Source organism: Cheilinus undulatus, linkage group 19 (genome assembly GCF_018320785.1).
Source record: "Cheilinus undulatus linkage group 19, ASM1832078v1, whole genome shotgun sequence".
NCBI classification, from domain to species: domain Eukaryota; kingdom Metazoa; phylum Chordata; class Actinopteri; order Labriformes; family Labridae; genus Cheilinus; species Cheilinus undulatus.
Genome location: NC_054883.1, coordinates 41753990 through 41775939, shown reverse-complemented (window position 1 = coordinate 41775939; position 21950 = coordinate 41753990). Strand labels below are relative to the sequence as shown.

General features: G+C 39.1%; 1 protein-coding gene across 6 annotated transcripts in view; it reads right to left on the bottom strand.

Moving 5' to 3' along the window:
* abi1a (abl-interactor 1a) overlaps window positions 1-21950 on the bottom strand; it is a 101407-nt gene that overhangs the window by 58686 nt on the left and 20771 nt on the right. For all 6 annotated transcript variants that reach the window (XM_041813746.1, XM_041813747.1, XM_041813741.1 and 3 more), the window contains exon 2: window positions 18272-18439. In XM_041813746.1, coding sequence (XP_041669680.1) covers window positions 18272-18439 — 168 coding nt within the window. The remainder of the gene's footprint in view (window positions 1-18271; window positions 18440-21950) is intronic.

Sequence of the window (21950 nt, the reverse complement as noted above, 5' to 3'; positions counted from 1 at the left end):
AAGCAGACAGGCACTGTTAAGTCTTAACACTTTGCAATAGCAGACCCATGTGTTGAACCTTTATTAACCAGTGCCCACAGGCTGCAGACCACACAGAGACTCTGCCACACAGACAGGAAGACACGTTGCTCTAAACCCCTGAAAACATCCAACAGTGGGGGGAAAAGGAAACACGCTGCAAGGAACTCAGCATCTCAACGCCAGGAGAGAGGGAGAGACCACCAGGAGAGGCAGGAGAGAGAGAGAAAAAACCCGTACAGGCAAGCAAGAGAGATCAGCAGGAAAGACAGGGAACACACACAACACACAGGGAGACCAATACGGCTTCATTTCCTGTTTGGATCAGTGCCATTCTTCCTCGACGGGAGGTCAAAAAGCCAACACTGCAGTGCACAGACGCAAACCTTCAGTCTATATGTGTGTGTTTATCCCAGCGCTGAGCACACACACGCAGCGGAGGGGGATCGGTATGTAGCTGCACATCTGAAGAATGAGGACTGGAATGAAAAATAAGCAGAAATTATGAACACAAACGGTGGGAAAGCCTCGTCTGATTGGATGAGAATATTCTGTTGAAGAGTCTCAGAGAAGCTCACAGCTGTGGGAACTAACAGGGAGTGTACAGAGAGTTTCTGCATCCAGACCGTCGTTGTGCTGCTTCATCACTGTGGTCAGCGGGTTCAACGAGAGCTCGGGCCAGCTCCATTTAAGTGGGGGCCATTTACATCATTACAAACAGCTGCACAGGCAAAGAGATGGGAGGTCAAATGTGAGAGTTTATGCAATCACATCCATAAAACTGTGACTTCCTTTTCACTACACTATCAGCATCAAACTAATATTTTGAAATATCTTTATATGTGCTACAAGTTTATTTCTACATAACACTAGGCTTAATCTTACAAAGCAGACGGGCTGGCCAGATTCCACGTCAGGTGAAACCATCTTAGAACGCTCCAGTCTGAAACAGATGTGCCGAGTCTGAAAAAGAATCTGATCAATCAGCATCATTTGAGGTGAATCAGGCTGTAGCTGAGGGTGGGGTTAGGCTGTACTGGGTGAGGGTTGTTAGGGTGGCTGCTGGTGTCGTGTTTTGCTTGGACGTAGCTGAAATAAAGCTGCAGTTTTATCAGAACTGGGCCACATTTCTTTACTAAAACAAAAGCAAAGAGCCACACTGAAAGCTTGTTGTCTCCTGACCACCATCAGTTTTGTTGGTTCACCAATGAACAATGGTGAAGAGGACCATCGGTGCTTACTTTCTCCCCACTAAAACTAGCGTGCCAGAGGAGACAAATCCTGATCATGAGTCCGACCCGTCTTGTGAGGAAACGGTCATGGTGAAAAATGGCAGGAAATTCTGTTTTCGGGATGAGCGGCTGCACGAGTTCACCTGGCTGAGGTATTTCAGGGAGACGAATTCAATGAACTGCAAATTCTGCTGTCGATACCCACAACATGCGGGGAACATGAAATTTGCTGATAATACTGGCACTACACAATTAAAACAGGACACTTTGAGCAAACACAACGCCAGTCTGAAACATAAACCTGTGTAATGAAAGAGCAACTCCACAGTAATACGGTGAAAATGAGAGGAAATGTGAGTATTTACTTTGCAAGTTGATTTACACTGTGCGCCCCTAAATTTTTTTGCTTGCACCCCTAAAATTTTAAGTTAGGGGCCACTGTGCTCCTAGTAAAAAAGTTAGTCTGGAGCCCTGTGACCCCTCTCACATTTTATTTCAAGAATATGAACTACTCCCCTCTGGGAGGCGCTACAGAGCCTGTAAATATAAAAGCAATCATTTTAAACTTTCTTTCATTCCTACCTCTATCACACTGCTCAACAAAAAACAGACTGCAGTCCCAAATGTTCCTAGTCTTGTGTATTCGTAAGTGCTGGACCTTCCTGGCACCTTCTTGCATGTGGACACTCTGTGGTAGCTAGTCCAGCTGGTAATGTGTAATTAGGGCTGGACGATTATGGCAAAAATAATAATCATGATTATTTTGATTGATATTGAAATCACGATCAATACACATGATTATTCATTGATTTCAAAACTTGAGTATTTATTGAACCACAACTTAAAAGAACAATGAAAAATAAATTAGTAGCAAGTAAAATAATAATAATATATTAAATAATAGCAATAAAAAAGCAATAAATAAAATCAAATACCAAATCTACATGCACTCTTGTAAAACTTGCAAATTGCAAATGCAAATTGTCCTACCATGTCCTACCCTTTTTCTCAACCAAAGGCTGCCGTTCTGTCATGTTTTTAATCGCTCGCTCCTCGTATTACTGATCCACATACGTCACACGCTTGCTGCAGCTGCGCACGCAACACAGGTGCATTCACGGTGCTTTTACAGTGTAGGAACCTGCATACATGCTGTGCGGCACATTAATTGTTTTTCTTCGATTATAATGTTTTTATGATTGTGAGAAGCCAAAATTGAAATCAAGATCAAATTTTGATTATTTGTCCAGCCCTATGTGTAATGTCCATTTACTGTGTGTGTATTCGGTGCTTTTATTGTAGTATGAAAACTGGAATTGTCAGTATTTATTGTATGAACTCTTATTATCTTAAATGCAGACACTAAAATTTCACTTTGATTTTAAACACATTTAAGGCTCTTAGGAGTGTTATCATTGTGTCACAAACACACCGTATAATTCCAGTATATTGAAACCTAACCCCTGATCTCTGTCCTTCATTGAACCTCTATATAGACAGGTTCTTTCACTGGGAGACAGGAAACAGGAAGTACGTCCTGTCCAGAGCAGAGACTCTTTAAAACAGCTAACCTCTGCAGAGCAGAGAACCCTCCTCCTCCTCATTGTTTTAGTCTCAGACTGTTCTCTGCTCTGTTGCTGTTAAATTTGGTCTTCACTACATTAAACTAAACTTGATCATCAGCGTATTATTACATCTGATGATGCTGTTAATGACTGCATATCCACAAATTCCTTCTCTTGTTTGGAGTTTATTTGCTGTGCAATTATTCTTTTGCTGCTTAACTTGTTGCTGTAAAACTAGTTTTCTGATTTGGTTATAAAGTCTATCTTTATCTCTATTTTTTAAATCAGTCTATACATTTTGTTTGATTGATTTCATTCCCAAAAGTACATTTCCATCAGTTTGTTGCCCTGCTTGAACTTTAAACTGCTCCTTTAGATTTTTTCTATACATTTAAGCACAACCACCTGTCACTGAGTGGTCATTATGTCCAATTTCAATTCACTGACATAATGTGAATTATTTGAAAGTAAGTCATTATAATTTCATTTTTAGTTTAAGGAAGGATGTGTTTTATTTCTGTAACACTGAACTGACTCTGCATTGTCTTATAAACACACCAATTTAAGGTTTTGCTGACCGAAGTTTCCCACATTTGTTTCCTGGTTGTGACTCATTGTTTCCAGACTGCAGTAACACAGAGGCTGATACATTTATTTTTTCTAATAACTGACTGAAGGTGTCTTTAAAAGAAGAGCTGGGGGGATTTTCTAGGAAGGGCAATACTGAAACTAAAGTTTAGACCACATGAGTGCAGAACATCAGTGCTGACTTTATTAATAGCTCCGTGTGTGTGGGTGTAAGTGAGCGAAAAAAAACATCCTTTTCTATTTTAAGCTTGCTGGTTTTCATGCTCAATTTATCTGTGATGGTTCACTTCTTCTCCTGTCTTTACTGGGTGCAGCAGTGCATCTTTGTCCAATATGTGGCAATAGGAAAAGGCGGAAAAGGGAATTTTAGAGCACAAAAGTGGAAAAGATGTTCTCCTGAGACACAAAGCTCCTCTTTAGTAGTAGATTTGTAAAATTACACTACCTTGAATCAGACCCAACCTGGACTAGCTTGATGAATTACTCATAATCTGGACTGGGCGATAAGGCCTGAATATCAATTCATGGTATTTTTTTTGCTCTTTGCAATAACGGTATTATGTCAAGGTATTACAAAAATGTAAAAAGATAAGCATTTTCAGGGGTTAAAACTAGGGCTGGGCAATCAATCTCACATTATATTAAACTGAAATATGACCTGCTGCAATTTTCAAATTGCAGAGGGTGCAATATTTCTTTAACCTGAAATTTGTGTCAAAATACCAGTTCAAAACTTTCTTGCAGCAAAGACGCTGTACGTTACATATCATGCAATCATTCTAGCAGCATATTTTTAGAATAGTGTACCAAAAAATCCTATTTTCCTCATTTTTTAAATGTTTTTCTTGTTAAATATAAGAATAATATAAAATTATCATTCCCTTTAATACAACAGTTCATATCCAATTTGCAAAATGAGTCAAAATCATCAAAATTAGATATTTTTTTCAAAATTGTCCAGCCCTAGTTTAATCTAATATTTTGTTAGTTATGATGCAGAATAAACTATTGTTTATTTTTGGTGGAGAATACTCGAGATGAGGACCTTCACTAATAATCACATATTAAATTGCAATATTGGGTAAAAAAAATTGCAATTCGATTATTTTTCCAAATCATTACAACCTTCTTCTCCCCCTAAAAAACCACTAAAGTCATGTCTGAGATAAGATCATGGGAAAATGTTTCATTCAGGAACAGTCTTGTCACACATTTAACCACTTAACTGCAAAATTGATAAATAGTTAAATTTTACCTGGTGGAGAAAGTTCTGCTCTAAAGATGCTCTGGTTTAATCAAGCAGCAGGCTTTGACTTTCTACAACAGTGTTACTCAACCAAAGAGCCGTTGAAAAATACCTCTGCAAGAGCCTTGATCTAGGTGGTGAAAAGTGGCAAAAACAACCAGAAGTAGCAATAAAAATAAGTTAAAGGTGGCAAAAATGGTCCAAAAGTGGCAAAGAAACGAGAAAAACTAGACCAAAATGGGCAAAAAGCGGTAAAAAGTGGCAAAATGGGGCAAAATAATAGGACACAAGTGGTATTTAGTGCCAAAAGGTAGCTTGAATGGGCAAAAAGCTGTGAAACAAATGGTGAATAGTGGCAAAAGTGACATAAATTTGGCAAAAATGGGAGAAAAGTGTCATAAAGAAGTGGCAAAAATGGGCAAAAAATAAAAATAGACAAAAGTGGTACTTAATGGCAAAAGTAGCTTCAATGAGCAAAAAATGGTGAAAAACTGGTGAAAAGTGGCAAAAATGGGATAAATGGGACAGTTAAGTTTGACAAATAAAGCCTTCTGTCTAAGTCTGAGTAACAATCTGATTAATGTGGTTAATTTCTGAGGTTAATGTTTCCCTTTTCTAAGGTTTTCTGTGGGAATAATATTTTAAATTAAGACATTAAAGAGTCACACATTGAGGATCATTGTTCTAGGGAGTACACAGCAAAAATCCCCCATATAGATGGACTCATTTATGACAATGCATGTTGAATATAATCAAACTAGTTCAAAAACATCTAATCCATAGTAGCATGAATCTGAATATGCAGATGCAGTAGCTTATATAGGAGGAGGCTGGGGTGGAGGAGGTTAATCTGTGGGAGTGTGGTGCAGCAGGGATTAGTGAGGGTGTCATATTCAGATGGACTGCTGTGATTGGCTGTGGGAGCTGGGAGGCTGGGACTTGTGTGTCCTGCATGAACTAACGCTAAGCTTTACATAAATTAGTCTGTCTATGTTCACTTCTTCAGATGTTTGGCTTGTTCTCTGCTCTTTTAGAGTCAAACATGCTGCTGACCGGGCTCAGGCGGAGCTGCTGTCTGTCACAAATAAATTTTTCACACCAACGGCGTCACTGCTTACGCCTCGTGTGCACCATGACACAACACAAGAATTTAAACCAGTAATGATGGACTAACAGAAATCTGTACTATGGCAGAATTTTAACCAGTGACAGCGCTGATACTGGTTTGGAACACTAGTCATAATGAAGGAGAAAAACTGTTAAAAGTGGCCACAGCATGCAGCACAAACCAGGAAGGCCACTTTTACCCGCTTTTCTACCACATTATGTGAAATTCATCCATGAAACCAAAACGCTGGTTAATTGTTCTGTACTTATGGAGTACAGCCGTCTTCATTTCAGAACAGAGGTAGTCTGAGTCCTGCTTTAAGTGTTCAGCATGCACAAAGCAGACCAGCTTTTTCTTTTGAACCCAATCTTCCTCCTTTCAGTCTCAGTTCATACCAGAGTCTCTCCTAATGATGCTCATGTTATTTCACTGTTGTATCATTCGAACACTCTGGACAAGCTGCCTCAGGCTCCAACACAACATTTTCAGATTAGAGCCTTCAAACACAGCTCACGTGTCACTGCATGCCTCCTAGTTCAATCTACGAAAGCCTAATTTGGATGAGATCTGAGTAGAAATCTCTCTATTAAACTGCAGGTCTTGGTTAGAGGAGATGAAACAATCATAATCACACAGACAGACAGTCTGACAGATTTCTCTCTTGCTCTGTATTCGGGGTATCACAGAGAGGATTCTCAATGAGAGGCACTCGCTTCCTCCGGCCGGACAAAGCGCTCCCTGTTCGCAGCCTCTTAGCAGCCACTTCACACGCAGCACAAGGTGGAAGCCCCACGAGCTGCTCTATTTTCCCATCAGCCCCCTCTCTGCCTCAGCACTGCACAGAGGCCCCGGCTCGTGAATGGCAATAACAGCAGGGGAGGTGACACGCCAACAAATACCTGTCAACACAAACACAAACATCTGAGCGTGTGTGGAGACACACACATTAGCAAACCGGTCCACTCACCTGGTATCCTCAGAATATCAATAAAGACGAGGGAAAACCTGAACAACACGCAACTACACACACAGGAGGGAGCTTTAAACCAGGGGTGTCAAACTTAAGGCCCAGGGACCAAATCCGGCCCAGGGTACAGTTACAACTGGCCCACAAGATAATATCATATTTTTATTATAATTGGCCCTAAAATATGAGGTCTGCAGATTTCCTCCGGTAAAAATGTATGATATCAAACATCCTTAAGTCATAAATATGTGAAAAAAATACAAGTAAAAATAATTAAAAAATATGGGAAAATAAATTCATTTGTGTTTTCATTTCATATTTTACATTTTTCATTGCACAATTATGACTTCAATCTATTATTTGGACTTTTATTTCATATTTTGACCTTTTACATTTATCATTTTGACGTTTTCGTCTTATTTTTTGACCTTTTCAACTTAGAATTTTGACTTTATCTAATATTTTGGCTTTTTCAATTTATGATTTTAAATTTTTATCTCATATTTTGACTTTGTCAATTTATATTTTTCACCTTTTTTTTTTAAATATTTTGACCTTTAAGGTGCATCATCTTAAATCTAAAGTCATATTTGTGCCTTAAAAACATGACTGTGACTTTCTTTTTTATATTTTTGCCTTTTAAAAGCATTATTTTGACATCTGATTTTGTGTTTTGACCTTTTGAACTAATAAGTGTGACTTTTTAACTCAGAGTTTGAACCTGTAAGTTTATCGTTTTGACTTCTTAGATCTCAAAATCTTCCATCCTCAGTGCTAATTTTTTCCCCCATAATTTATTACTGGTAAAAATGAGGTTAACAGTTTGGTTAGACCCTGTCAGACCCTCGGGTTAGACCTTAATTCAGGATCCGGCCCCTTCTGTGATTGAGTTTGACGCCCCTGCCTGAATGCACATCAACTCTTTTTATGACCGCTGACACTTGATTTAGTAAAACTGATTTTCATGATTTGATCTGACAGTTCGGCATTTGATTTGTGGAGCCATAATAATCAAAAAGTGGAGTATTTCCCACTCGCAGAGAAACACCAAAACATAAATTTGAAGGGTGAAAAATCACATCTTCAGCAAAATGGTGTTTAGATATTCTTTTAAAAGACTTAATCATTTCATATTCCATTTTACAGATAAACCTTTGCGTCTACATTAACAAATCAAAATTAGGGATGGGCAGATCCCATCCAGCATCGGTATCGGGTCTGATATGGACGTAATTAATAGATCCGATATCTGACTGACGGCGCCGATCCAAACCCATCCTACAGTTTGTGGTAGACCATGAACCGCAGTCTAACAGAGACAGTCTGTGTGTGACTGAGCTAGTGTTGGTTAGGATGTTCTTAGGGGTATAACTACCCAGCCGATTAAACGTAAATCTATATTTAGAAAGTCAAACCTAGTCTGAAGAGTAGAGAACACAAAGAAGAGAGGGTGTGACGTAATGCTAGCGCCGCCCGCCTTCGTTCCTCTTTGCAGATTAATATCCTGCTTTGATATTTGGCCTTTTTTCACTTCAGGTGTGTAGTCATACTTGAGATTAACCCTCGACAGCCCATAGACCTCTTTATTTCCATTTACTACTTTGGAAAACTGTCGTACCGCGGTCTTCCTACTATACGCTAACAGCTTAGCCCCCGCAGACCTTCTCATGGAGTGTGTTTGAAACCGCATACTGCCTCCTACATACTTCCATACTTATAGTATCCATACTGCATACTGCATACTCAATAGATCAGACAGTATGCAAAGCCTTTACACTACAGCGCACTACACGATAAACCACAATGCATTGCGCTCCTACCCGAGCCGAAATCAACAGGCTGAGGCTGATGTCATTTTAGCTCTAAACTCTTTAAATACATCACTTTATCGTGATTTTTTTTTAAAAATCGGGCAAGAAAGTGGCCGTTTAGATCCCGAGTGTGTCATTTGTTAGTCCAAATACCAATCATTCAAAATTTTGTTCGGACGAATTCAGCGAAATTTAAGCTAGCCGTAGTGAGCAACGCACTTCCGGTTATTTTCACAAAATAAAACACCCCTTTCCCTTTCTCATACATAAACCCCATTATGATAAATCAGTGCTTTTACTTTGGAAAACAAAGAAGCGAACCTACCCGCAATATATCTTGCTTGACATCGCTGTTTGGACTGATCTCGTCCCGTTAATAGAATTTGACCAGTCCCGATGCCTTACTGTCGGCTATGAGACGAAGATCGGCCCGCCGTCTTCGGTACATCATGGTCGCTATCGACTTGGGCTTGTTGTCAGATGTAAGTTACTTGTATTTATTTTATTTTTTAATCAATGTAAATCCAATAAGAAATCACTAATATAACATGCCTCCTAGCATAAAAAATGGAGGGAAAATTATATCTAAAAAAAATAAAATAAAATATATTTTTTTTCCTGTCCTGTTCGCGGCAAGGAAGTGACGATCGGTCACGTCGCGTTGCATCTTGGGTAATTTGGGTATGCGTAGTAAGCTCATGATGCATACTCAACATTTCTGGCGAATGCAGTATGCATCCGGGAACTTCTCGCATACTGCCAGTGCAGACACACTGCACACTCAAATAGTTAGTATGAGTAGTAGGTAAGTATGCGGTTTCGAACACAGCCCTTGTTTAAGGGTCAGAGAGGAAGGCTGCGGCCATTAACTGAAGCTACAGCGGCCTCTAGTGGTGGGAGGTTCATTACAGTCTAAAAGAGCAGTTTAAAAGCCACATTTACCACTTTTCACCATTTGATCTGTCCATTTTTGCTAGTTCAACCAATTTCTGCCAGTATCTGCCTTTTTTCTTTCTTAGTAAACTCTTTTTTTTGCCTTTTTTTAAACAACTTTTCATCCCATTTTACCAAATATCAACCCATTTTTACCAATTTAAAGCCATTTCAGCCATTTTTTTAAACTCCCTATTTATGCCCATTTTTTTCCACTTTAACCCATTTTTGCCAGTTTTGGCTAATTTTTGCCACTTCTAACCCATTTCGGCGATTTTTAAAATACAATGTCACCACCTTTTCCACCATTTTTGCCATTGTTAACCCACTGTACCAATTTAAAAAAACAATTTTTATTCTTTTTTTTAACAAAGGGGATTTATATTTTTAAGATGGCTATTTGCTACACCATAAAAATGTTTTCTTTGTTATTTTTTCAGGTGAAAAATTTAATATGAATATCACAGCTGAACTTTATAATGGACCGTGGTTCTGCTGACCTCCATGGGCCTCCAGTTGCTGGTCGCCAGAAGGCTCTCCCATTTATCATTTATGGACGGCCTTGTCTCCACATGACTATTCCAAATGTCTGTGTTCAACCACCTTCAGGTCCAGTGGGGGTCCCCGGTCTCTGGCACCTTTATTTCAGGGTCATGAACTGAAAAGGTTGAAAACCCCTGCCCTAAGGCCAGGTATTGGATCGTTATCAGAGCATTAAAAGCCGCACCAGTACATCAGTGTCATATATCTTATTGCAATTAGAGTTACTTTACTACTGCCACCCCTACTTTGAATATTGTTTCCTAAGACTGTGACTATAAGGCACAATTATTTCATTGCTAAAGATATTTAGAGGATGCCAAATGCCTTGAAAGCAGACCACAGACTTTTGAAATCTCTTTTTGCAGCTTTGACAAAATCACAAGGCCAATATTAGTCTTAGTTTCTATGTTCATCCAAGCAAAAAGTCCCAGTCCTGTACCACACGCTCCGTATCCAGCTCAGAAAGAAGCATCAGCTCCAGTCAGAGCGATGCCACCGCTGCAGACACACCCTGACCAGAGGAAACGTCTCTGACGCCAGGCAGCGTCTCACCACACACTGACTGACACGTTAATGTAAGAGAGACTGCAGCACTGATTTCTATAAGCTTTAGACGGACACTCCAGCTGAAGATTAATACGAGGGACACCAGAGGATGATCACACACAGCCTGGAAAACCTGAGGTGTGTTTTATTGTTGACTGAGGCTAAAGCAGCCAGATGTATTAAACAGCATGCTGTCCTCTGCATCGCACACAGCAGAATTCAACACCAGCCAGGAGGGCTCATCTCATATCCAGGAGGAGAGAGGGCAGCGTGATAATGATCCACCTCTGAATGGGACAGCAGAGAGAGATAAAACACCCACAGCCTGCAGATGTTATTAAAGCAGAGATACACTTCATTACACCACAACCTCTCCTCTTTCTAATCCATCAGAAAGAAAACAACCAGGAGGAGATAAAGATGCTGCGTACACCAGGAACATTAAGCATTCACAGTTTTCTAGTTTTCCAGTTATCGAGGCAAAGCTGCTAAATCATTCAGATTTCTCACGGACAAGAAGAGAAGGATGAAAGTCAGTCTTGATTATCAGCTGGAAGCCAGTTAGCTCAAGTTTTTCCTCTGCATTTATAGCAAGAAGTAAAGGAGAGGAGATTATTCTTTTCAGACCAACAGCCAAATTAAAGTTGCACAAAACTGTCCACGACGCACAAAATATGGAAATAAAAATAGGATGAGTGGCTAGGAATGCCCCCAAATAACCTTATGTTTGACCAAGTACAAACACAAGCATGTATATCTGAGTACTGAGTACAAGAATAACGGCTTAAAGAAACCGTTACAACAGGGATGTATGATGATACTGGTGTTGGATGTGAACAGATAATAATAACTCTATAATAGCTGCATCTGTAAAAATGGAGTTTAAGTTGGGAAGACTTTTTCTTTGTTCACCCTCAGTCCTTAACCTATACACCCCTGATCATCAACTGGCGGCCCGGGGGCCATATCAGGCCCCCCAAAGCTTCCTGTCCGGCCCCCAGAAGATCATTAAATTCAGAAAAGGAGGAAAAGCAGATGTTGTGGTTTTAAGAGTCTCCTTTGGCTTTAAATGTCTGGAAATGGTAATTTTTGCTCGTTTTTGTTGGAAAATACATGAAATGAGGAACTTCAGAAACTAGAAAAGCATTCAGAGAGCGCAGACCTCCGCCTTTAGCCCTATCTCCCAACAGTACAGAATCATTTAAAAATTTCCTGGATCCAGACGGTGATCCGGATCACTCCCAAAATCCAATCTTCCATATGCCATTTCTGACATTTCCTGAAAATTTCATCAAAATCCGTCCACAACTTTTGAGTTATGCTGCTAACAAACTAACTAAAAAACTAATAAACCCTGCTGATCATATAAAATCCTTGGTGGCGGTAATAATCGCATTAAATCCCAATTGCAATATTGGGTAAAGAAAATGCAATTAGATTATTTTCCCAACCGTTCAGCCCTGATCCGGTTCGTTGCCTTTTGATGTTCACCAAGAATCTCTGAGTGAAACTCAGAAAAACTTTATCTTAATGGGCCCCTGTTAGTTTTTGTAATTTTATAGTAATAAGCTGAATTATCCAGTAATCAAGAATACGGCTGTAATTAATTGTTCCATGTTGGCGTTTTTAAGGTTTGGCTGCAGACCTCTATGGTGGGGCGACCTCAACCATGGGGCAGGAAGAGATGTACATTACCCTAGCCAGAACCAGAATGACGTTCTGAATCGCCTTTATTTTCTTCTCACTGAAAGCAGAATTTTATAATTAAATTTGAAAATGTACTGAAGGGGATACATCCTAATATAACAGCCAACAAACTAAAGAAAACCCAGAGAGGGTTAGGCTTAGGCTCCAGAACCCTGAAATTAGGGATCAGTTTGGGGGAGGGGGATAAAATTAAAAACAACACACCACATAGGAAAATCCAGCTCTAAAATCCATCCCACAAACAATTAATACTGAAATAGTTTCAGAATGACTTAACATCTGATCTGTTTTTACAGGAATTTACTCTTCAGTCATAATTATCAGATATTTAAAAAAAGGTAAGGTTGGCAAAAGTGTTGCAAAAATAACAAGTGATTAATGAAAATGGGTTGTGGGGTGGCACAAAGGGAGAAAAATAGGCAGAAAAAGTGGTGAAAAGAGGTTATGATGTGGCAAAAATAAATAGGTAAAAGAGGATAAAAGGGGCAAAAGCATCAAAAATGAGTTTAAAGTGGCAAAAATAGTGCAAAAAAGTAACAAAAAGGGGTTAAAAAGTGGCAAAAGAGAAGAAAAGTGGCAAATATTGATAAAAGAGTGGCCAAAAGAGGATAAAACATGCAGGAAAATGTTTAAATTTTCCTGCATGTGGGTTGAAAGTGGCAAAAACAAAGCACAAATAGCCTTGCAAAGTAGTGGAAAGGGGTTAAAGAGTGGCACACAGGGGGAATAATAGGCAGGAAAAATGCAAAACAGGGGTTAAAGAGTGGCAAACATTTATTTAAAAGTTGCAACAATTGTTGAAAAAACTGTGATGAAAAGGGGTTAAAAAGGGGCAAAAATGGATAAAAGAGTGGGTAAATGCAGGGTCTGTCTCCTTGTGTCCTGCTGCATTATAGATAACAGAGATAGATCTCACTAGTGATGACTAAAGATGTCCTGATCCAAATACTACTGCATTAATATTTCAATCAGACCAAAATATTTCTTTAATGTCATGTATTTGAATTCTGGCCCTGTAACTACCGCCTTATATAATCGTGTGTGTTTTTAATCAGAAAACCCTTCATCCCTCATATACTTGCATTTGTTTACAGAATGGTCTTGCCTCTGGCAATATGGCGGACACATTGAGGTATTGCGGCAGCAGGTAAACGCAGTCAATAAGGCGTCTACATATATTTTGTCTACGGTTAAAAGTCTCTGTATGGAACGCCTCTTGTCCAATCAGAACACGTGGTCAGATCTTACTTTTGTATTTTTGTATTTGTGTACAAACTTCACGCCTAAGTCATCGCCCTAGTGGGGTCTAAGTCTAGCCACACCCCCAGATAAAAGGGGCGGTTACCAACACCTTTAATGGTAGTAGAGGTTGTGGCGGGTAAGCCGAGACTGGACCTCAGATCAGCAGTACCTTGTCTGGTTCTCTTTCCAGTGTGGCTCAGAGCGTTGTCATGGTGACCTGTACAAGGCAGGCACTGTGACCTTGGTGTCAGCTGAACGCTGTTTGTCAGGATATTGACTCAAAACCTGAAGGAGTTTAAATACGCCTTTCTGAGTCTCTTTGCTTGTCACCATCCATCTTCCATTTCCTCCGACTCCCCTCGGATTTGCTGGATCTCTCTCTCTCTCTCTCTCTCTCTCTCTCTCATTCTTATCTTTTTCTCTCTCTCTCTCTCTTTGAAGCCCTGGAGTCTCACAAGTCCTCTCTCCCTCCATTAGGCTGAAAATCTGACCTTCAGTGTATCCTGAAAGAATTTCTGGCACTCAGTGTGCTCTGAGGAAAAACACAGATAACGAAATGGGAGAGAGAAAAGGAAGTACTCCTTCCTCTCCCTCTTTTCCCACTCTAAACAACTCATTTTTATAATTTGCTCATATGATTGGATTTATCATGAGAGCGCTTCAGCTAGCCTGGGTTTGTTGAAAGCCGACCCTCTCTAATCTATGGGATGCCACATGGAGGGAGCTTTTTGTTTGATTTGTCTGAGCTCTTAATGCCTTCATTGGATGAGCGGCTAGATTTACCTGCACATGGCAGAAAGCTCACGGTAAAGGATGTCTGCAGAGCAACAGTTTTTGATTATTGAGTCAAGAATTACCCAAGGAAATAGCTCTATCAGAAACACATCACTTTAACAACCTGGATACAACACTGTTTTAAAAAAACTGATTATAAATGAGCCTACAGCAGGCCAAACCTCACTGTTTTGGTTTAATTTGCAGAGAAATCAAAATATGCCCCCACTTGAAGGCAAAAAATTCTAATAAAAAATAGTGGCATGAACTATTTCTGCTTGTTGAGTCAAAAATAGGGCTGAGCAATTAATCACAAATTAGATTAAATCACAATAAGGCCTGCCGCAATTTTCAAATCGCAGACAGTGCAATAGTTATTTAACCTAAAATTTGTGAAATAATAACATAAAATACCAGTTTAATGTAATTTTGTTTTGCAGCAGCAGCAGATTTTATGTTCTACACATCATGCAAACATTTAAGAGTCTTTTTTAGAATTTTTACAGAAGTTCTTTTTCTTGTTTATTTCTTTCTTTATCAAAATGAGAATAATGTAAAAATAATATGACAATTAGTAACAAATTTGCAATTAGAGCAAAAACTGCAAAAAGTCCTTCCTTTTTAAAATTGTTTATCCCATTTTTAATTTAATACAGTACAGGTTATAATATGGAATGCTATAGCTTGTGTTAAATGAGCACATAAGATGTGGAACCTGAAAATAATTGCATATTTAACTGCAATTGCAATATTGGGGTAAAAATTTGCAATTAGATTATTTTTGCAAATGTTCAGCCCTCTTCAAAAACACTCCAAACTGAGCCTCATGCAAATGCCAACAAAAGGGATTGATAGAGAAAGTACTGGACAAAATTAGGGCTGGAAAATTAAACACGAGTGAGATTAAATCACATTATGGCCTGCTGCAATTTTCAAATCGCAGAGGGGCAATATTTCTTTAACCTGACATTTGTGACCAAAAAAAAAAAAAAAACACTGTTTTTTTGCAGCAGAGCCATTATGCATTAGGCTACATATCATGGGATCATTTTAGTATATTTTTGGAATAGTATAAAAAAATCTAATTTTCTTCATTTTTGTATGTTTTTCTTGTTAAATATAAGAATTTTATCAAAATTCACCCATTCACTCCCTTTCATACAGCAGTTCATATCCAAATTGAAAATGAGTCAAAATCATCACAATTAGATATTATTTCAGTTTCCCCACCCTATTTTAATCTATTATATACTATATATATATATACATATATATATATGTATATACACATATATATATATATATATATATATATATATATATATATATATATATATATATAATATTGTGTTGGTTATGTATAGAAATAATTATTGCTTGTTTTTGTTGGAAAACACATAAGAGGAGGAACTTATCCCATTAAAGCCTGAAAACACAAATTATAGCCAGAAAATTCTTGGGAACTGAAATGTTTATTTTACTCTCTACTGAAATCCAAATTTCCATAAAATTTAACATATATTTTTTTTTGGATCTCAATTGATTGAAATTAAGTGTTTCTGGTAACTGATAATCCACCTGAGCGCATTTTTATCATTTATCCGACTGTATTCAGAAGTTTTCTAGTAATTTATTGATCCTATTGATTAGATAGAGGTATCATAAAAGTACGTATCAAATATGATACAACAGGCTTAAAGGGGTTAAGATATAATCACATATTAAATTACAATAACAATATTGGGTAAAAAAAATATCGCAATTAGATTATTTTCCCAAATTGTTCAGCCCTAGATGAAATCCTGGTCGACCAACAGATCGTTCTGGGTGATATCACTCTAACTTTAAATCGCCATATTTACAGTCTTATATCCGGGTATCACAAAATAAATAACACATTTAAATGCATATAAGAAATGTTAAATATACTGTAACCTCCACCATTAATGAAGGGATAAAAGTTTAAAAAAAGGCTGTAACATAATTTTCTGGTGGAGATTAGTTTTAGTTAAAATCAGAAAAATTCTCTTCATCATCAGATCAGACAAGGAAAAAATCTGAAAGCTGTAATTGGCTGACCAAATTATAGTCGGTACACCTCTGATTTAATTTACAGTTTACAGAGAACAACATTTCCATAGATTTCCTCATCATTTTGCTCTAAAAATGCACAAAATTGGTGCGTTTAACCCTTTACCTACTGAGTCTAAAAATGTCAGTTTGGACATATTTTGTTATTCTGGCTGTAAAATAGGCAGGAAATGCCCTAAGTCTGAGAGCTTTGGTCCCTTTTCCCAGGAGTACTTGAACTTTTCAACATCTGGTTAATGATTATTGCACATTATATGGAATTGTCAGCAGTTTAAAAGAAGAAAAACACAAAAACAGATTTGTTTTTCATGGCTTTTATGAGAAGAAATGTTGTTATTGCTCATGAAGTTTTGATTTGACATTTGAAATGTGAACCTATACATGTTTAGAACAATCAGCAGTCATTTTTGAGTCTAGGACTCTGGGTGTGCAAAAGATAACTATATATGCTCTTCACATACCTCAGTTCAGTACCCTAACCCTCCTCCAAATCGCTGTCCCTCTCTATGAACCGTAGCGGCTGTTTTACCATTCTTGATGGTCTTCCCGACATTATAAATGTGTGTAATAAAACACAGACACGCACAAATGCCACTAACACTATTTTTTGAAAACAAAACACCACTCTCACTCGCTCTCCTTTTACTCTCTTCCTTCACTCTCCTTTCTCACTCGTCTTCTGCCAAAGCTGCCATTTTTGCGGTGCTGTTCAACATTACCGTAATATATATACCACACATCATATATTGCTGGAAAGCACAGATTCTCAGCTCTCTGTCAGCGTTGGAACTTTTTAGATTGAGCAAACTTTCAAGGAGTTACAGTGTTGAGAATCCGTGTAGCGGTCTCTTCAAACTTCCGGTGTATTGTTATGAATGCCCACGTAATATATTTGTGAGTACCGTAATGAACCATATATGTGCGCATGCCCACAATTCTCAGCTTTCCAACACCGTTGGAATTTTTCTGATCGGATAAACTTTGACAGAGTTATGGTAATAATACTCCAGATATATAAAACACGGCGCTGGCGCTGGGTCAGTAGGTAAAGGGTTAACTTCAAAATGTCACAGGGCATGGTCCGTGGACGCCTCAGAAAGTCCACAACCATAAAATCCTGTTGGACACTACGAGACAAGGCATGCCTTAAAACTGATAACGACAGTGTTGAAAAAAAGGTTTTATAACAGAAATCTTATTAGTAAAGGTATTATTATCAGGTTATCACCAACAACTATGACACACTGATGATTTTTCCAGGTATACCATCATATTGTCAAGCACACTCTCAGGTTAATTCAACTCCCAGGAAATAAAAAAGTCATCCTTCTCCACGGTCCAGAATCATTTATTCTTGTAAAGAAGCTAGGACTGCATAAAATAAAATGATCTGAAGATTTTTGGGGGGAATAAATATGTGCAAAATAAGCTAACCCATTTCACATTAGTCATGGTTTAAGATTAAGGGTTGACAAAAATACAAGCTCCATGACAAAGTTGCTCTGCGTGTTGGGTCTGCTCATCATTGAGTGTGAAATAGCAATAAACTCAAGACTTGGAACCGTACACTGAGAGTGTTAAATGTTTCCAGTGTTTGTGAACCTCTAAAAACAACAAGGGGCATAAAAGAAAGCCAAACAGGGCAGAATTCATTAAGCTGAACTCACAACCAGACAAACAAACAAAAAAAAAAACGAAACCAAAAAAGGGGAACCATGGCTTCCACTGAAGGCCGCGACTGTGTTAGAAAATAACCGAGTGTGTGTGAAAGTGAGAGGAGAAGTGGTAAATGTGGCGTCCTTTTCTTCACAGCTGGACGCTCTGCGGTTTCTATGTGAGCTTTGTTGTGTGCATTTGTGTGCATTTGTGTGCATTTGTGTGCGTTTGTGTGCGTTCTGACCTGGGAGATGTGGTTGATGGATGACTCCATGCGCCGCAGCTGCGAGGCCTGGATGTCCAGCAGCTGGAGCACATTGTTGGCTAAGGCATTGATCTGGTAGGCCACGCTGGCCAGGGACTGGGTGGTGTAGGCTTTGGTCTCCTCCAGAGCTTTCCTCTTGTCCTGAGCCTGCAGAAGAAAGAGGGAGAAGAGAGGGAGGGAGAGGATGGACCAGAAATCCAGTTAGTCTTCATAACGTGTAACATAAACATCCATCTTTAAGCCGGGTATCCGGGTCAGGTTTGTGGTGGACCCGGGCCAGTGGACAACCTTCCCCTCCAAGTCATTCCCAGGATGCTTCACTCTCTGGAGGGATTTAAATGATGTAACTCATCCTGTAGCAGCCATATTTAAAGCTCTAAGAGCTGAATGTGGAAGAGGTCAGCACATTTCTGAAAAATGAAACTTGGCTGGCTTAAAACATTTTAAAAACCTTTTGGTCTAATTTGAAAAATTGCCTGATTTTTATATTTTCTGACAGGAGATTTTCCCTTAATTTTGCAAAAAATGCACAAGCATCAGAATGAGTTTAACTGGCCAAGTATACGTTAACATGACGCTAAAACTATAAGAAAAGAGAACTGCCTGTAGCTGGTTATATGCCTCTGTAAGACTGCTGAACAATGAAAGGATAGTAGTGGGAAGAGATAAGGGCTGATGACCTTGACCTTTGACCTACAACCTGTAATCAGTTAATTCAGAGTCTGTTGATATTACTGTAAAGTTTGAAGAAAAACTCCTTGAGGTGTTCTTGAGATGTTGCATTCATAAGAACTGCCCAAGAGTTTTTATGTTATTCACTGGACAGACAGGCTGAAGGGGGAAAGGGCCGTCCAGAACGCCATCAATGCAAAGTTCAAACGCCAGCATCTCTGATGGTTTGGTGTATTAGTGGCCATGGCAAGGGTAACTTGGACATCTGCTTCCATCTGATAACATCTTTTCCAGCATCCCAGCTTATTTCAGAAAGGCAATGCCAAGCCACATTCCACATGAGCTACAACAGCATGGCTTCACAGCAACAGACTGCAGACCTGAGTGGCATGCATCCAGTCCACACCTGCCTCCTAATGAAAATGCATGTGAAATACGACAACAGAAACGCTGCACTGCTAAGCAACTTTAGATGTTTATCAAGCACTAATGGGAAAGAATTCCCTTTTCAGTTCTTCAACGTTAGTTCCATCAGTCCCCGACACTTGTGGAGTGTTGGAAGAACAGACAATACATAATCCTGGAGCAAGATGTTACTTGTATAAAATTCTGAAGGTGTTGATTTGAAAAAAAAAACAATGAGGTGTTTGAAAAGTGCATGTCATGTCTTTTTGTGCTGTATTTAGTTGACTTTAAGTGGAAATGGATTTGAAATCCCCTGCTTTCTGTTTTAATTCACATTTTACATAGTGTCCCAACTTTTTTGAAATCTGGGTCTGTGCATACCTGCAGTACATGGCATGGTGAGAAGTGTGGATGATTAAATTTGACAGACACATTCTGTCGGATTGAAAAAAAAAAATTCCCTTTTAAAGCTCTAAAGTGTTTTCTTAGCACAAATGGCTAACAGCTAACTGCTAACAGCTAACTGCTAACAGCTAACAGCACATGCAGCAACATAGGAACCAAGTATTTATACTAGGGGTGTAGAGGTACATGTATTCATACCGGACTGATTAAGTTTGGACCAACTCACTGTCACACTGTCCTGACAACCACAGCAACAGCCTGAATATTCCCCGATAACAGTGTCCTGTTCAGGAACTCTTTGTTTCCAGTAAAATATAACAGTGGACAAAAACAACAACAGTAGCGCTGACATTATTCAGCAGCTGTGTCATAGGTAAAGTTATCCTCAGATTTCACAGCTCTAACCTCTTTATCCTCCATAATGAGCTGTGAAAAGTTCTCCCAAACTTTGTAGTAAGTCCCAGTGGTTAAAAAAGTAATCCAGTACTGAAGTCCGTGTTGAAATCAGCAGGATAGATGCTAATTAGCATACTTAACAAGCTAAGGCATGGTAGTATGATGATGTGTTCAAGTTGGCTGGGAAATTTTAGCATTTAAAGAATGGGTATAAATATGTCAATATATCAATTACAAAAACCTAGTACCCAACCTAGTACCTGTCCAGTGAGACCCATGGGTGCTTCCGCCATGACAGTCCACACGTAGCAAAGCCAATGCTTTGCCTCACCGTGTCTCCACCCCACCGGGGAGGGAGTAATCGGCGAATTAGATTTTGGGACTGATCCGGATCACTGGCTGGATCCAGGAATGTTTTTAAAGGATTCTTCACTATTGGGAGAGAGGGCTGATGGCGGAGGTCTGTGCTCTCTGAGTGCTTTTCTAGTTAAAAAATGTTGCTGCATTATTAATAATGTAAATATTATTTATTCAGCCTATTTATTTAAATAAAATTTAATTTTAAAAAAAATCTGTTATTTATTCGCTCTAATTACCGTACTGAAAACGTACTAAACCGTGACTTTAAAACTGAGATACGTACCAAACCAAAATTTTTCAGTATCATCACACCCCTAATTTTTTACAAGTAAGAGTGTTGTAGTACACTGAGAATATCAACAGAAATAAAGGAAGAATCGCATTATTAATGTGTAAGATACTGTGGTGGGGGTGCGAGATTCTAAGGGTTTTTTTTTTAAGTGGTATATTTTATCCACTACGGTAGGCAGAAAGCCTTAAAATGAGTTCAAATTTAAATAAAACCGGTGACATTTTTTTTAAATAAGTAATGTGTGTTAAAAACACACCCCTGGTCTAATGTATCCACTTATCTAACGGTATGTTTGCATTCATATTTTTAGTTTTTGGGCCTTTTCGGAGGGAATGCAACAGTGGATGGAGTAAGCCAGGGAAAAAGAGAAGGGGATGAAATTCAAGACAGGAGCCACAGGACGGTCTCTATTCTAGGCCGCCTGCTTGGACGACCAACTTTCATACATGCGGTAAACTTTATGTTTGAGTGTTTGTCAGTTAACTGTCTGCCTATAATCTCCACAGTCTCTTCTCCTGGTTAAACAAAGGTGAAACAAATAAAACCTTTAACAAAGGCTGTGTTGAATGAGTTACATGAGCAGACAGAAACTTTGCCTTATAATGTTTGGAGACAAATTGAGGCTCATACGTTCTACAAAAATGTAAATATGAAATCACACAAAAATAAACTACCAACTAGGAGGCAGGCTCTTGAGGATTTGTTTAAGGGAGGGGAAGTCCTGAACAACACTGACAGTTACAAAAAGTGGCTAAACCAGACAAACTGATGTCATGACAAGTCCGACTTCAAACAGGCTGAGGCAGAGAGCCCAGCTCCAAACTGAGCCACCATGTTTGATCTCTGCAGGCTCTTCACCAACCCCGCTCTCATAAAGTCCAAAGAGCACGGCCTGGAGGGACGACGTGGGGCTCTGATAACAGGCTGCTGCAGGAGGGGAGGAGATGATTATTGGTAGTAGTGGTGGTTGGAGGGGGGAGGGAGCAGTAAGCCACATGAACAACAGAAACAACCACGTCACTTTGCGTAACATTACTGATTCCTCGTGGTAGTCCGTAACTAATCCAGCAGCACGGCTGAAAGCTCTCTGACCTGAAGAGCTGCCGTGACGGTTAGCCTCAGCTCGGG